We start from the raw sequence: 18,121 nt of genomic DNA, 5'->3' as shown, positions 1-18,121 counted from the left end.
ACGAGTTGAAGCTCCACATCTTCAATCTCATTTCACTTAGACGTTTACCTTGGCGTAGCTGGAATTCCTCTGTTTTGAGCTATGTCACTCTCCCCCATTTTGTCCATCCAAGTGCCGCAGTTGTATCGCTGTCCTCCAAACACAAAGCCTGTCTCTGGGTCCACTCCTACGGAAACGTTGAAACCTTCAAAGGAAATAAAACCAATCATGTTACGTACAATGCCCCATCACTGACTGTTCATTTTAAAAATTACTTGAATTATTGCTGGTAAGTCGAGAGAGGAATTAGAGATAGCGGACAATTACCTTCATCTTTCATGTGTGAATCCATGTGACGACCAGCATTTCTTTCTCTGTACTGTATGCCTTCCATATGGCGCTGCATGACCTCCTGAATTATATCATGTAGGGGCTGACTCTGGTTTGAAACATATCCCAAAATGTATTAATTGGAATATTTAAAATAAATAAATGTTTGCTAAGTTAAATTATTTCATAATGACTTTTTCCTTCTAATTTCTTGTTAATGGCCAACTCTTGGACCCCACTTTAAACAAATACCCAACAACAGACATCAATGGCCCAGTGGTAGTGCCAAATGAATGACACTAGCTAGGAGTTAGTCCATTAATTTTCTGTGGACTTCTGCAATGGAACTTGCAGTAATGAAAAATCAAACTGTGGACCATTTTACAGAGAATCTGAGACCTATGCAAACAGGTTAACTAACTATGTCTCTTCTTAAATCAACAATACTGAAGAATCCTTACTGAGACACTTCCGACTAGGAAGTATGTTATAGTAGTTTATTCAGTGCCAAATTATCTACAGCATTGTTCTCCAACGGTGGATTGCGACTCCAAGTGACATCACAGAAACAGTAAATAGGGCCACAAGCGCCTCTTCTTTGCCCCACACTAGTACCAAGGCACAGGCAACATCTGGCCCTGCCCTTGTAGTGCTCTTCTCTCAGTTTCTCTGAGTTGCTTTGGAGAGCTCCTACTAGCGTCAACACTATTAACAAATCTGACACACAAATCACTGATTTTCACTTCTCCCGCTTCATCCTTCTCCCATTGAACCTCACCTACTGCATCTGATCTGAGCATTTTTAGCCTGGACTTTTCTTTCCCTTCTCAAAAATATTGCCTGTTGGATTTGCAGTGTACATTGGTTGTGCCGCCATCAGCTGGTTGATGGCTTCTCCCTCTGCGACTGGATCCTGAACTTCCTAACTCAGACTGCAATCAGTAAGGATTGGCAACACCTTCTCCATGATCATTCTCAACACGGGTGCCCTACAAGGCTGTGTCCTCAGCCCCTTACTATACCCCTTACACACCACTGACTGTGTGGCCAAATTCCCCTCTAATTCGATTTTCAAGTTTGCTGATAATATCAGCAAACAATGATGAGACATAACACAGGAAAGAGATAGAGAATTTGGTGAAATGGTGCAATGACAATAATCTCTCCCTCAATGTCGATGAAACAAGGGCGATACTCATTGACTTCAGAAAGCGTAGTGGAAGACATGCCCCTGTCTACATCAATGGCAATGAAATAGAAATGGTTCCGAGCTTCAAGTTTGTGTGTGTCCAGATCACCAACACCTGTCCTGATATCTACATGATGTGGGTATGCCGGCGTTGGACTGGCGTAAACACAGTAAAAAGTCTGACAACACCAGGTTTTAGTCCAACCAAGAAAGGATGTCCCGAAGCATGGTACATTGGGGAGACCATGCAGACGCTACGACAACGGATGAATGAACATCGCTCGACAGTCACCAGGCAAGACTGTTCCCTTCCTGTTGGCGAACACTTCAGTGGTCACGGGCATTCAGCCTCTGACCTTCGGGTAAGCATTCTCCAAGGCGGCCTTCACAACACACGACAGCGCAGAGTCGCTGAACAGAGACTGATAGCCAAGTTCCGCACACATGAGGACGGTCTCAACAGGGATCTTGGGTTCATGTCGCACTATCTGTAACCCCCGTGACTTGCCTGGGTTTGCAAAACCTCACTTACTGTACTGTCTGGAGACAATACACATCTCTTTAAACTGTGATCAGTGCTCCTTCCACTCACATTATCAGCCACTTCAGGTCTTGAACAGCAGGTTAGGTGTAAGGATTCGCATTCTAATCAGTAATCTCTAAACTGTCTGTGCTTTATATGCTCTGTCTGAGGCCAGAACTCTCCATTCACCTGACGAAGGGGCTAACCCCGAAAGCTTATGAGTATATTATCAAATAAATAGGTTGGACTAAAACCTGGTGTTGTCAGACTTTTTACTGATATCTACATGCCAAAGATATAGTTAAGAAATCCCATCAATGCCTCTACTTTCTCAGAGGACTAAGGAAATTTGGCATGTCTGCTAGACTCTCACCAACTTTACAGATGCACTGTAGAAAACATTCTTTCTGGCTGTATCACAGCTTGGTATGGCTGCTGCTCTGTCCAAGACTGCAAGAATCTACAAAGGGTTGTGAACGAAGCCCAGTCCAGCACTCAAACAAGCCTTCCATCCAATGGCGCTGTCCATACTTCCCGCTACCTCGGAAAAACAACCAGCATAATTAAGGACACAATGCATCTCTCTTCCACCTTCTTCCATCCAGAAGATACAAAAGTCTGAAGACACGTACCAACCAACTCAAGAACAGCTTCTTCCCTGCTGCCATCAGAATTCTGAACGGACTTACCTCGCATTAAGTTGACCTTTCTCTACACCCTAGCTACACCAGTAATACTAAATTCTGCACGGTCTCCTCTCTTTTCTTATGTACAGTATGCTGTGTTTGTTTGGCATGCAACAATACCTTCCACTGTATACTAATACATGCGACAATAATAAATCAAATCTAACCACTGTGCCACCATGCTGTCCATGTTAATGTAAACCTACTTGTGATACTAATGAATAAACAAACTGCTGAGTCTTTACCCTGTGCCAATTTCTTGGCAGTTCTTTTAGTCAATGGTGGTTTGCCAGTTCGTGGGTAAACACACAGTCATTTCACATTGTTCCATGTATTTAAATGGCACTGAAAGCAAGGTAACAGTGTAGTGAAGCTTCTGAAGGAGGGCGCAAGGCTTGATAGCAGCTTCCTGACTTACAGGTTTAATTGCACAGACGCAGCTGCCAGAAGCTGTCATACAATTTATTCAGTTACTTTTACTGCAAAGTTCAAGCCAATATGGAAGAACAGTATTGCATATCTTGGACAAACATGTAGACACATTTTATGCAGACTGCCGTTTGTCAAACTAAGATAAAGGCAAAATACTGTGTATGCTAATCTAATCTCTTCTTAGGTCAGAATTAATAATAGAATCAGAGTTTAAGAGGTGGTACTTTTCTCGTAAGAGGATTTTGTTTCTATCTGCTTCACTTTGATTCAAGACAAGAAAAGATTAATAACGTTAAAACAGAAAGGCCAAAATGGAATTTGCTCAAAAGCATGTTTAAGATGATTCCTATCATCGTCTGACTCATGAGAATATCACAATATTTCTCACATTGTTTATGCTTACTTCTTGCTCTGACATTTTTTACATTGTGTTCAAACTTGCATGAGCAAGAACTTGAGTTCAGCTTTAAAGCAACAGAGTTGGATGGGAATCTTGAACTAATCAATCATTACAATATTGACCTTTCTGGAGTTGCCCTGGCCTATTTGTATTTCTGCTAAGTCTAACTAGAAGGTTATGGCCAACTGACCGGGACTAGAAGATTGCCAGATTTGACCCCCAGTGGTGGAATCTTTTGTCAATAAAGTGATTACTCACATGAGTTTAAAGTTTATTTATTAGTGTCATAAATAGGCTTACATTAACACTGCAATGAAGTTACTGTGAGAATCCAAGTCACCACAATCTGACGCCTGTCCAGGTACACAGAGAATTTAGCGTGGCCAATCCACCTAACCAGCATGTCTTTTGGACTGTGGGAGGAAACCGGAGCACCCGGAGGACACATGCAAACTCCACGTAGACAGTGACTCAAGCCTGGAATCAAACCTGGATCCCGGGCATTGAGGCAGCAGTGCTAACCATTGTGTCACCATGTCACCCATGCTAGTGAAAGCACTGCGACAGTGAATCATAAGGTGAGCCTGCACGTGCTAAATCAATAACATTTTTCTGCTGTGTGTCAATGTCCATCACACACTAAGAAAAAGCAACATGTGGATCTCGCAGCACCTCACAAGATGCATAAAAATGTGGATTTCTCATGTTTTATATATTAACTAATTCCCAGTGAGGAACATTGGCCCTCATCACCTTTCCCCACTTTTCACTTATTGATCGCTCCTTATCCACGTCAATGGCTTCTCTTTCTGCTCTTGCACAGACATCTCTGGTGTTTTGCAAGAATCTATCCTTGGCCCACTCCTATTTCTCATTTACAAGTTGCCTCTTGGTGAAAGCATCATAAAGCACAACGTCAGGGGGCAATACTCCCAAAAGTGCTGAATTGCAAGAAAGCTGGTCTAGATCATGACTATTTTTTCAGTGCAACTTCAGACACGAATCTCCACACTCTGCGCAATTCAGGGGTCACAATCGCAAGTATCATTAAAAACCCAGGTATGGGGCCTATTAATGTCAGAGGCTGACAGCTCTAGATCTCTGTGCCTGCGCAGTGGCCCCGATCTGTCAGTCTCCCCGTTTGCTGGCCAGTCCAGGACCCCCGCAAGTGCTGCTCCTCCAGCGCCCCCCCGATCATGGCGCCCACGACAATTCCCGGGCCAGCCCCGACCATGACCCCCTGGCCCGATGTCCAGCACCCCCCGCACCCAGCAGAGGCGATCCACCCACCACCCTCCTGCCACTACAGCAGACACCCCCCCCCCCCACTTAAAGATGAACCTTGACTCCAACCCACCCCGATCGCTGGCCTCCCTTCAGCCCAAACCGATTCCCATACAGACTGGCAGAGCCCCCCCCCCCCCCCCCCACCCCACCTGCCCAAAATTGCTCCTAGGTCCTGCCCACAATAGGCCCTGCCCAATGCCCTAGGGGCAGTGCTAAGGTGGCCCCTGGGCACGGGCACTTTGCCCTTGGGTACTGCCAGGGGCACAGCCTGGCACTGCCATGGTGCCCATGCCCAGGGGCACCACCTCACTGCCACTCTACTCCCGGGGGGTTGGGGGGGGGGGGGGGGGGGAATTGATTGTCCCCCCCCTTCGCTCCAGCAGGGTTTCCCAAACGTGGGGAGCTACTCTAAATCCCACCGGAGTGAAGCAGTCCTGGCAGGGTGGGGGATGCTATCAGGCCTGCAAGTTCTGGGCCCGATAATGACAGTTAAACTACATTTGAAATATATTTAAAACAGATTAAAATCACTTACCTCTCTTTCCACCCATTTCCAGTGCAGTCCCAACTGCGCCTATTGCCTGGCTCTGGAGTCGCGCACGCATCAGGAATATATGCGCGAATCCCATGAAAAGGCCGACACACAATTCTCTGGACTGGACCTGCCAGAAAATTTGCGGGTCACGATGGGAGAATTGCCCCTTCAGTTTCTAAATGCATGGCAAGGGCACCCAGCATTACCTCACCACCACCTCTTTCAAATCCTCCATTGCCTCTAAATGATGAGGCTGCTTGCCTGATACCCTGCACTGAATGAAGAGAAATTTCATCAAATTAAGTATTGGGAAGATCAAAACCAGAGGCTGGGAATTTCAACTCTCGCTTTTGTCGGATGGGTTTGACAAGGGGGAAAGTCATGCGCAACGTCTAAAACGTGCTTCCACTTGACATAAAAGTATGATGCAATTGTCCCCTCCCCACTGCAGTAATGAACTTTGCGAAACACATGACAATATCAGGAACATTAATTCTATATGTTAGCTTACTATTATCAGGCACACACACCTGAATCATCCCCTCCCCACCCCATAAGAAAGTCCATTCACGTCAGTATGAAGACAGACTGGTGTGCATCACAACTGGTCTCCCAAAGTGTGCACCTGGTGAACAGACTTCTCAGAGAAGTTCGTGCATCACTCGGGGTGGGGAGGTGCCTTGCAGTGCCAGGGAACAATGCTGGAAGGGTGGACACAGGGTGTGTGTATGCATGTGTATAGGGGCTGCCTTTAAAAATGATGTTCCAATCTTCAAAAAACAATGTTGCTTGTGGGACTGGCTCCAGCGGGGCCCAACCTTTGCCTTTTTTTCCTACGTCCCTAACGATATAGCGGAGAAAAGAGCTGGTGGCTTCGACGCCGCCTTTGTGCTCACCATCAGCTTTTGCCGATACTTGGAAAAATTCCACCCATAATCTTTGAATTATGCCCTTGAGTCTGGGGCAGACTTCTAGTAATCTCAGAGTCACATTTCAACCACAGATCTGGGATCTCATCACCGAGGCAATCTACCACCACTTCCCTAACATTACTTGACTTTGTTCCATATCAGCACTTCCACTGCTAAAACCCCTCATCGGTGCTTTTGTTATCTCCAGTCTCGGCTCTGAACAACCTCTTGGCCAGCTGTAGAGTAAATAGTTAACATCAGAAGCAGCTACTGATGCAACTATGATATAATGTCAGATGATGAAGCAACTGATCTGGAGGGAAGGAGTACAATGTCATATAGTTACAGAGATGCATAGATCTGTGACTAAACAAGAATGGCTTTTATCAACTACAGTCCAAAGTAGTTTTCATAGGAAAATAGTCAAACCCTACAGAACCCTAATTAGACTGCAACTCAAATCAAAACACCAGCCGCCTGCATCCTACCCCCTGAAAACACAAGGCTATTCTAACCTCTGTTGCTGTGTCTTATCACACATTATATTCTGTTGACCCATCACTGCTGCGCTCGCTGGTCCCCATTGGCTTACGTTAAGCAATGCCCCAATTGTAAAATTCACATATTTGTTTTCAAATCTGTGGCCTAAGCCCACCTCCTCCTCCCCACCCCCCCTAACCTCTAAGTTCCTCCAGCCTTACAATTATCAGAGGTGTACGCACTTCACAAATTCCAGCCTCTTAAGCTTCCGCGATTTTAATGACTCCATCGTAGGTGACTATACCTTCAGTTGCCCAGGCTCTAAGTTCTGGAATTCTATCTCGAAACTTCTCTACCTCACTTTCCTCCTTTAATACGCTCCTTAAAACCCTAATCTTTGGCCAAACGTTTGGTTAACGGTACTAATGTCTCCTTTTCTGTATTGGCGTCACAATTAATTTTATAATGCAATCAAAGTACATTGAAACATTTTATTACATAGATACCAGAGTTGTTGTTGTTGAGAAGTACAGAAAAGTGCCTTCACCACAGTGCGATGCTATTCACCATGCAGCTTTAATAGCTGCTGCTGCTTTTATTGGTTAATGGATTCAGAAAACTAATAATTCTTGTTTAAAATAAAAAGGATACTTCAGAACAAATTTAACCTAATTTTCCTCCTTTTTTTGCATTTTGTAAGAGGGAAAATGAAAAGAAGGGTGGGGGCAAACTGGACAGAGCTAAACGTTTGTCCTTGCAATCATAACAACACAACATCACCACAGGCAGTTGTTGCAAAGCCAAGTTATTCCTGGGCTGCCAAACAGTAAATGTTATACTATTCTGTTCAATGATGTGGTGATGCCAGCATTGAACTGGGGTGGGCACAGTAAGAAGTCCTATAACATCAGATTAAAAGTCCAATAGGTTTATTTGTAATCTGTTCATCAATAGATAAATGGACACTCGCTAGGCAGGAGTGTTCCTTTCCAATGAGGGAACACTTCAGCAGTTAAGGGCATTCAGCCTCTGATCTTCAGGTAAGTGTTCTCCAAGGTGGCCTTCAAGATTCATGACAACGCAGAATCACCGAGCAGAAACTGATAGCCAAGTTCCGCATGAATGAGGACATAGAAACATAGAAGATGGGAGCGGGAGGTGGTCACTTGGCCCATTCGAGCCTGCTCCGTCGTTCATCACGATCATGGCTGATCATCCAACTCAATTGCCTAATCCTGCTTTCTCCTCATAACCTTTGATCCCATTCTCCCCAAGTACTATATTTAGCCATGACTTGAATACATTTAATATTTTGGCATTAACTACTTCCTATGGTAATGAATTACACAGACTCATTACCCTTTGGGTGAAAAAATGTTTCCTCACCTCTGTTCTAAATGGCCTACCCTGAATCCTCAGGCTGTGACCTCTGGTTCTGGACTCCCCCATTATCAGGAATATTCTTTCTACCTCTAGCCTGTTAGAATTTTCTAAGTCTTTATGCGATCCCCCCTCATTCATCTGAACTCCAGTGAAAACAATCCTAACCTAGCCAATCTCTCCTCATACATCAGTCCCTCTATTCCCAGAATCAGCCTGGTAAACCTTCATTGCACTCCCTCGAGAACAAGAACATCCCTCCTCGGAAAAGGAGACCAAAACGGCACATAATACTCTAGGTAATAAACTTGTATAATTGCAACCACACACCCTTGTTTCCTGAACTCAAAACCTCTCATGATGAAGGCCAACATACCATTTGCCTTCTTTACTGTCTGCTGCACCTGCTTGCTTACCTAGGTGCACAAGGACAGTCTCAACCAGGATCTTAGGTTCATGTCACACTACATGTAACCTCCACCATTTGGCCTGGGCTTGCAAAATCCTACTAACCGTCATGGCTTGAGACAATTTACACCGTTATAACCTGTGATCATTCCTCTCTCTACTTGCACTTTCTGTGCCTATGAAGAATGAATTACCTGAAAAGATTCGCATTCAAACCATTATCTTGCAATTATGTCTTTGTCTGTATATGCTGTGTTTGTGAATCCAACTTTCCAGTCACCTGATGACGCAGCAGCGCTCCGAAAGCTCATGATTCCAAATAAACCTGTTGGACTTTAACCTGGTGTTGACAGGTCTCTTACTATATTCTGTGCAATTCTTCTCGTGTGTCAAGGGAAACAACTTTTTAATGAAACTAAGTTCAAATAAAAAATGGTCTAAAATTGCAAAAACAAATATCCTCAGGCGTTGATGCTCCACTAGCAGAAGGGAAAAAGCCATTTGTAATTACAAGGATTTGTCACTACTGTAGGAGAAAGTCATTTGTGCGTTAGTTATACATTGCTGCAAATTACTAGAACAAAGTAAACAATTACCACAGTGCCTGATTCGAGAGGTGGAGAATCGTCATCAGGGTACAGTCGCGATACAGGACATTTGAGAATTTTCACTCCCTTCTCAACTTTCATACAGTAATCCTGGATACACTGAAGCCACCACCAGACAGCATCTCTACAATTGTATCGAGCACATATCCCATTACCGAGTAGATTTGGAATTAGGCCATGCCGTAGAGTGGAGGCAAATGCAAGGATTATATTCCTGTAATTAAATCAAACATTTTCGAATTGAAATTACTGCAGGTTTTTGAGATAAAAAGATCAATAATTTACATTCATAGAAGACAATATAATTGCAAAATAAAGTCTCAAATTTGACTTTAACACACAGATCACTTGAAAATCTTGGGCAGGATTTTCTGACCACTCTTGCCCCAGAACTGGTAAATCCCGCCCTAGTTCAACGAATCTTTTGCACGGTCCATCCCCCGCCGGCTAGGATTCCCGTGTGGGCGGGAAGGGAAAATTCTCCACCTCTAATTCCTGTTCAATGAGGAATTTGGAGTTGAACAATAGGCTCTCATGACTAAAGCCTAATGTATTCTGGAAAGAAAAACTAAATATTGCAAGAGCTGGAAATCTGAAATAAAAACAAGGAATGCTGGAAAACCTCAGCCAGCCTGGCAGCATCTGGAGAGAGAAGTAAAACTGATAATTTTAAAAATTAATTCTTGGGATGTGGCTGTATATATTTGTTTTAAAGGATATTACAGCAGAACATAAAAAGTTGAGATTTTGTGTATTCTATTCAACCAACATTTTGCGTTAAAGCACAAGTTTTACTTCCACTGACGCTAAATTCTAATCATGGAATGATAGAATAATTACAGCACAGGAGGCCACTCGGCCCAACGTGTTTGTACTGATCGTCTGTAAGAGCGATTCAGCTAGTCTCAATCCCACACCTTTTCTCTATAGCTCTGAAAATTTTTCTTCGAATAATTACTTTTGAAAGCCACGATTATAGCTAGAATCCCAGGCTAGCTACACGGACTCCTGCCGACTATGGCAAAGTCTGCAAGACCTAACAGGCTACAAGATGAAGGCAGGTAAAATTGCCAGTTCTAATGCACCCCTCCTTGGTGAGCTCAACGCATTCTATGCCCGTTTTGAGCAAGAGGTCAGCGAGAACACACCCTCCATCCCGGAAGAAAACCTGATTGGGCCAGCATTTATTGCCCATTCCTGATTTACCTTGCACTGAGTGGCTTGCTAGGCCATTTAATAGTCAACCTTACCTCTGTGTTTGGAATCGCACGTAGGCCAGACCAGATAAGGAAGGCAGATTTCCTTCCCTAAAGGACATGAGTGAATCGGATTTTTTTTTTTAATGACAATTGTTTCATGAGCATTATACTTTTAATTCCAGATATATATCGAATTTAAAATTTCATCATCGACCAGGGTGGGACTTGTACGCAGGTCCCCAAAGCATTGCTCTGGATCTCTGTATTATTAGTCCAATGAAGACAACACTCCACCATTACCTCCCCATTAAATTCATTCAGGCCAAGAGCAAGCACTGAATAGCTTAAACCTTAAAAGAAGCATTTTGCCATTCCTTTGATTTATGCAGAATCAATCACCATACATTGGTTAAAAACACTGAAGTGTGTAGCCTGAGTGCAAAGTGGGATATCAGTTTCCTTTCAGGGAAAAAATAATTTTGATGGAGAAGAGACAGATGTGATCAGCAAAGATACCAGAGGATGCCGAGAAGAGCAGAAAAATGGTTGTAGTGTAGCCAGTTCCACTGTGGGCATAGTGCTAGCTCTTCCTGTGTCCTTCAGTGCTAATGGGGAAAATCGCAACGTGCACACAATGTGCCCAGGAAAATTGCCTCAGACATTTCTTGGATTCTGTGACATGATCATTCCTTACCTGGCCTCTAAATAGCGTCCAGTTATCAGCATTAGACCTCTAAGAGAAATAAACGTATCTCTTCCCCAACAGCGGAACAAACCAGCAGAAAAATGTGGCAGCCCTTAATAAGAAATTTGAAAATCCCAATTAGAAGAGATAGAATTGAAAAATAGAATAAAAAAGGTAAATGGCTTTTTAGCAAAACAATGCAAGAGAAAATTATTCAGTGATATTAGAGGGGTTTCCTGGTCACAGGTAAAGTACAAATGCTGCATGTTATACAGGATATAGAGCACTTTAAATCTCTACAAAAAGCAGTTGATCACACTTATTTCATGACAAGTTTGCTATGAAATTACAATGCTGAATGATTATTGCTCTTCACACAAAGTGTCAATGTCACGCTGAAAAGCACAATCATTTTGGTACAGAAGATACAGAATCAATCTTGAAATGTGAAGACAAAGTTCTTTCTGATGACACAGTCCTCTTTCTTTTGGAGGTGTTTTTAAACGTTGGGACAAGTTACAAAGGGATAGCAAAGTGTGGAAGTTTCAGGTTTACTGTGATTCTGACATGAAAAGGTAATGATTCCTTTTTTAATACGTTTAAACTAAGAAATAAGATGAAAAGTGGTTGCTGCTTACCAGCCGCTAAGGAAACGCAGCACTGCTCCTTCTCACCAGTAATGTAATTTTGTCGAGTTGGAACACCTTCTATGCAACCGGACAGTTTTGGAAGAGAAGGAAGTCTTCCCACTCCACACATCTGCAGTGAACTCAGAGCAAGTTGCTTCACAAACGTTGAACCATTTTGCACAAAGCTACAAGAAATCAGTAGAAATCTTAGCAATAATAAATTAAACTTTTCAATCTTATAAATGCGTCCACTTCTAACCTTCTGCAACTCTTCCCAAACTCTCGCCACTCTTCTAAACCATCCAAATTAAAAAAGCTAAGCGTATCTGAAGATCAATCAGCAAAATTATGGCTGGTAATCAATCACTCAACTAGCTAAACAAGTGGGCCACTCTGGTAAAACCATGGGTTCATTTAATGTTTATCCTGTTTGCAGGTTTGAAAGCAGTAGGGCACTTTAACTCTAACCAGTGGCCAGTCTGCCTATTCTCCCACCCTGCCCCTGCTGCAATTACATAAACAATAGGGATTGGGGGCACATCAGGTAGCCCACCCTCCAGTGGGCCAATTAAGGCAAGTAAAGTGGGCAATTAATTCCCATTTCAGAGTCTTATCCTGTCACTGCTGAGATTCAGGAGAAGCTCATATCAAGCAGTCAGGTCTTCTTGCATGGGTCAGAGGACTGATCCCTCCTTGGCACCACTCTCCCACACACTGGTCTTCAAACCTTTGCTCCCCTTTCCTCTGCCTTGCTCACAACCTCATCCCCATCTCTACTCAATCCTATCCCACCCACACTTATCTTTCAGTAAGTACCAGGAGCCATCATTGGAAAAGGCCCCATTATAACACTGGCAATGGCCAATGTTCCCAGTGGAGCTTCTGACATTAGAGCTGCTGACACTAAAACCAGCAGTTCAATGAGAGAACATAAGAACATAAGAAATAGGAGCAGGAGTAGGCCATCTAGCCCTTCGAGCCTGCCCCGCCATTCAATAAGATCATGGCTGATCTGTCGTGGCTCAGTTCCACATTCCCGCCCTCTCCCCATAACCCTTAATCCCCTCTCTTATAAAAAACCCATCAACCCGCGTCTTAAAAATATTTAGCGAGGCAGCCTCCACTACTTCAACGGGCAGAGAATTCCAGAGATTCACCACCCTTTGAGTGAAGAAGTTCCTCCTCAACTCCGTTCTAAACCGCCCCCCCTTTATCTTGAGGCTGTGCCCCCTAGTCCTACTGTCTTTTTTGAGCGGGAAGAGTCTCTCCACCTCTATCCTATCCATCCCATTCATCATCTTATACGTCTCAATGAGATCTCCCCTCATTCTTCTAAACTCTAACGAGTACAAGCCTAGTTTATTATCTTTCTTGGTGCTCAGCGGAAATTTATTCCGATGGTCAAAAAGGACCGTAGGAGGAGAGGTAATAAGCCGTGGATAACGAAGGAGGTGAAGGAAAGTGTTAAATTAAAAGCGGAGGAATTTAGAGTAGCTAAGAGTAGTGGGCGAGAAGAGGATTGGGAGAGGTTTAAATGTCAACAAAGATTGACAAAGAAGTTGATAAAGAAGGGTAGGAGAAACTATGAAGCTGGGCTAGCGCTTAATATAAAAAAGGATAGCAAGAGTTTTTATAAATATATAAAAAGGAAGAGGCTGGCTAAGGTGAACGTTGGTCCTTTAGAGGATGAGAAAGGGGACCTAGTGGTAGGGGATGGGGATATGGCTTAGGTATTGAATAACATTTTTGTGTCTGTCTTCATGGAGGAGGACGTGAATAATTTGCCAGGTGTTAGCGACGGAAAGGTGGTAGGACTGGAGGGTCTTAATGACATTACTGTTACTAGAGAGGCAGTGCTCGACAGACTGGAGGGGCTGATTGTGGACAAGTCCCCAGGACCGGATGGAATGCATCCGAGGGTGCTGAAAGAAATGGCGGAGGTGATAGTGGATGCCTTGGTGGTTATTTTCCAGACGTCGCTGGATTCCGGGGAAGTGCCGGAAGATTGGAAAATGGCTAATGTTATGCCGTTGTTTAAGAAGGGTGCCAGGCAAAAGGCAGGGAATTATAGGCCGGTTAGTTTAACGTCTGTGGTAGGTAAAATGTTAGAATCCGTCATTAAGGAGGAAATTGCGAGGCAAGAGGGAACTTCTATTATTGAGAGGCAGAAGTCACAAGGCTGAGAGTCTGAATTTTTACTGTGGTTTGCGGGGAGAGGTGGATACTCAGCGAGACCTTGGTGCTCTTGCGCATCAGTCGCTGAAAGTACAGCAGGCATAAAGATGATAAATGGCGTGCTGGCCTTTATAGCAACAGGATTTGAGTATAAGGATAGGGTTGTTTTGCTGCAACTGCATAGGATCTTGGTGAGGCCGCACTTGGAGTATTGTATGCAGTTTTGGTGTCCTTATCAGAGGAAGAATGTCCTTGCTATAGAGGGTGTACAGGGAAGGTTTACCAGGCTGAATCCTGGGTTGGCAGATCTGTCATATGAGGAGAGACTAAGTTGGTTAGGATTTAATAAGTGCGGCGTGCAGGAATGGAATGGCCATAATTATGGAAGATTTCAATCTACATATTGATTGGTCGACCCATGTTGGACACGGTGGGCTCGAGGAGGAGTTCTTGGAATGCTGCCGGGATAGTTTCCTTGAACAGTGTGTGTTGGAGCTGACGAGGGAGCGAGCTATCTTGGATCTGGTGCTATGTAATGAGGTGGGTAGAATTAGGGACCGTGCGGTGAAGGATCCTCTTGGGGAGAGTGATCATTGTATGGTGGAGTTTCTGGTGCAGATGGAGGAGGAGAAAGTGGGTTCCCGGACACGCGTCCTTTGTTTGAACAGAGGGGAGTACGGTAGGATGAGAGAAGAATTGGCGAATGTTGACTGGGGGACCGCGTTGGAAGGTAGGTCTGCTGAGGAGTAGTGGAGGATCTTTAAGGAGATCTTTCTTGGTGCTCAGCAGAAATTTATTCCGATGGTTAAAAAGGACCGTAGAAGGAGAGGTAATAAGCCGTGGATAACGAAGGAGGTGAAGGAAAGTGTTAAATTAAAAGCGGAGGCGTTTAGAGTAGCTAAGAGTAGTGGGCGAGAAGAGGATAGGGAGAGGTTTAAATGTCAACAAAGATTGACAAAGAAGTTGATAAAGAAGGGTAGGAGAAACTATGAAGCTGGGCTAGCGCTTAATATAAAAAAGGATAGCAAGGGTTTTTATAAATATATAAAAAGGAAGAGGCTGGCTAGGGTGAACATTGGACCCTTAAGAGGATGGGAGGGGGGACTTAGTGGTAGGGGATGGGGAAATGGCTGAGGTCTTGAATAACTTTTTTGTTTCGGTCTTCACGGAAGAAGACGTGAATAATTTGCCGGGTGTTAGCGATGGAAAGGTGGTAGGACTGCAGGGTCTCAATGACATTATTGTTACTAGAGAGGCGGTGCTCGACAGACTGGAGGGACTGATTGTGGACAAGTCCCCAGGACTGGATGGAATGCATCCGAGGGTTCTGAAAGAAATGGCGGAGGTGATAGTGGATGCCTTGGTGGTTATTTTCTAGACGTCGCTGGATTCTGGGGAAGTGCCGGAAGATTGGAAAGCGGCTAATGTTACGCCGTTGTTTAAGAAGGGTGCCAGGCAAAAGGCGGGGAATTATAGGCCGGTTAGTTTAACGTCTGTTGTAGGCAAAATGTTAGAATCCGTCATCAAGGAGGAAATAGTGAGGCATCTTGAGGGGAATTGCTTGATAGAGCAGACGCAGCACGGTTTCGTTAAGGGGAAGTCGTGTCTGACAAATTTATTGGAGTTCTATGAGGATGTGTCTAGGGCGGTGGATAGAGGAGAGTCGGTGGATGTGGTCTTTCTTGATTTTCAGAAGGCGTTTGACAAGGTACATAGAACATAGAACACTACAGCGCAGAACAGGCCCTTCGGCCCACGATGTTGCGCCGACCAGTTAAAAAACAATGACCCACTAACCTAAACCAATCCCTTTTCGTCCATAAACCTATCCACGGATCTCTTAAACGCCCCCAAACTAGGCGCATTTACAACTGCAGCAGGCAGGGCATTCCAATCCCTCACCACCCTCTGGGTAAAGAACCTACCCCTGACATCCGTCCTATAACTACCCCCCTTAATTTAAAGCCATGCCCCCTCGTGCTAGCTTTCTCCATCCGAGGAAAAAGGCTATCACTGTCTACCCTATCTAAACCTCTAATCATCTTATATGTTTCAATAAGGTCCCCTCGTAGCCACCTTCTTTCTAACGAAAACAACCTCAAATCCCTCAGTCTCTCCTCATAGGACCTCCCCTCCATACCAGGCAACATCCTGGTAAACCTGCTCTGCACCCTCTCCAATGCCTCTACATCCTTCCTGTAATGTGGGGACCAGAACTGCACACAGTACTCCAAGTGCGGCCGCACCAGAGTTGTGTACAGTTGCAACATGACACTGCGACTCCTAAATTCAATCCCCCTACCAATAAATGCCAAGACACCGTATGCCTTCTTAACAACCTTATCTACTTGATTCCCAACTTTCAGGGATCTATGTACACATACACCTAGATCCCTCTGTTCATCCACACTATTCAAAGTCCTCCTACACTCTACACATCCGCCACTCCTACCAAAGTGAACCACCCCACACTTCTCCGCATCAAACTCCATCCGCCAACCCCCGGCCCAGCCCCGCAACCCGTCCAAGTCTCCCCGCAAACCACGACACCCCTCCTCACAATCCACCACACCTCCGACCCCGGTGCCGTCAGCAAATCCACCAATCCACCCAACTATACCCTCATCCAGATCACCAACAAAAATTACAAACAGCAGCGGCCCCAAAACAGATCCCCGAGGCACACCACTCGCAACCGAACTCCACAACGAACACCCACCACCAACCACCACCCTCCGCCCCCCACCCGCCAGCCAACCCCCGATCCAACCCCCCAGACAACCCTCAATCCCATACATCCGCACCCCCCGCAGAAGCCCACCATGGTGAACCCCACCAAACGCCCCACCAAAATCCATACACACCACGTCAACTGCCCTACCCCCATCCACCTCCCCGGTCACCCCCCCCAAAAAACTCAACAAGGCTAGCAAGGCACGACCCACCCGCCACAAAACCACGCTGACCATCCCCAACCAACCCACCACTCTCCGTACCTCACAAGAGGTTATTGCAGAAGGTAAGGGGGCATGGAGTTGGGGGTAGGGTGTTAGCGTGGATAGAGGGTTGGTTGTCAAATAAGAGGCAGAGAGTGGGGTTAATGGGTGCTATTCGGATTGGCGGTTGGTGACTAGTGGAGTGCCCCAGGGGTCGGTGCTGGGGCCTCAGCTATTTACCATTTATATAGATGATCTGGAGGAGGGAACCGAGTGAATGGTGTCGAAATTTGCTGATGACACCAAGATTGGTGGAACGGCAAATTGCACGGAGGGTGTGGAGAGTCTGCAGAAGGATCTAGATAGGCTGGGCGAATGGGCCAGGAAATGGCAAATGGAATTTAATGTTGGCAAGTGCGAGGTGGTCCACTTTGGTAGGAATAATGGTAGGAAGGACTATTACTTATGTGGCAAAAAACTGCAGCAGGCGACGGTGCAGAGGGACCTCGGGGTCCTTGTGCATGAGTCGCAAAAACCCAGCCTGCAGGTGCAGCAGGTGGTCAGGAAGGCGAATGGGATGCTGGCCTTCATAGCGAGGGGGATTGAATATAAAAGTAGGGAGGTCTTGCTGCGGCTGTATAGGGCATTGGTGAGGCCGCAGCTGGAGTACTGTGTGCAGTTTTGGTCACCGTACTTACGCAAGGATATTTTGGCCTTGGAGGGAGTGCAGAGAAGGTTTACTAGGCTGATACCGGAGTTGAGGGGGTCGAACTATGAGGAGAGGCTGAATAAACTAGGCTTGTACTCGTTAGAGTTTAGAAGAATGAGGGGAGATCTCATTGAGACATATATGATGATGAATGGGATGGATAGGATAGAGGTGGAGAGACTCTTCCCGCTCAGAAAGGACAGTAGGACTAGGGGGCACAGCCTCAAGATAAAGGGGGGGCGGTTTAGAACGGAGTTGAGGAGGAACTTCTTCACTCAAAGGGTGGTGAATCTCTGGAATTCTCTGCCCGTTGAGGTGGTGGAGGCTACCTCGCTAAATATTTTTAAGATGCGGGTTGATGGGTTTTTGATAAGCGAGGGGATTAAGGGTTATGGGGAGAGGGCGGGAATGTGGAACTGAGCCACGACAGATCAGCCATGATCTTATTGAATGGCGGGGCAGGCTCTAAGGGCTAGATGGCCTTCTCCTGCTCCTATTTCTTATGTTCTTATATTCACTGGAGTTTAGAAGAGTAAGAGGGAATCTCAGAAATTTATAAAATTCTAACAGGTTTAGACAGGGTAGATTCAGAAAGAATTTTCCCAATGATGGGTGAGTCCATAACTAGGGGTCATAGTTT

At 45.1% G+C, this 18,121-nt stretch overlaps 1 protein-coding gene across 1 annotated transcript in view; it reads right to left on the bottom strand.

Moving 5' to 3' along the window:
• Positions 1-18,121, bottom strand: part of LOC145348262 (glycogen debranching enzyme-like) — a 100,613-nt gene that overhangs the window by 14,408 nt on the left and 68,084 nt on the right. Inside the window, exons 24-28 of the mRNA XM_080196464.1 lie at positions 11,671-11,846; positions 11,042-11,144; positions 9,137-9,362; positions 307-418; positions 49-184 (exon numbers count right to left, since the gene is read on the bottom strand). Of these exons, the coding sequence (XP_080052590.1) occupies positions 49-184; positions 307-418; positions 9,137-9,362; positions 11,042-11,144; positions 11,671-11,846 (753 nt within the window). The remainder of the gene's footprint in view (positions 1-48; positions 185-306; positions 419-9,136; positions 9,363-11,041; positions 11,145-11,670; positions 11,847-18,121) is intronic.

This window comes from Carcharhinus amblyrhynchos, chromosome 9, assembly GCF_965287045.1.
Source record: "Carcharhinus amblyrhynchos chromosome 9, sCarAmb.v2.hapA, whole genome shotgun sequence".
Taxonomy (NCBI): Eukaryota; Metazoa; Chordata; class Chondrichthyes; order Carcharhiniformes; family Carcharhinidae; genus Carcharhinus; species Carcharhinus amblyrhynchos.
The sequence above is the reverse complement of the archived record's forward strand: the minus strand, read 5'-3'. Positions and strand labels throughout refer to the sequence as shown.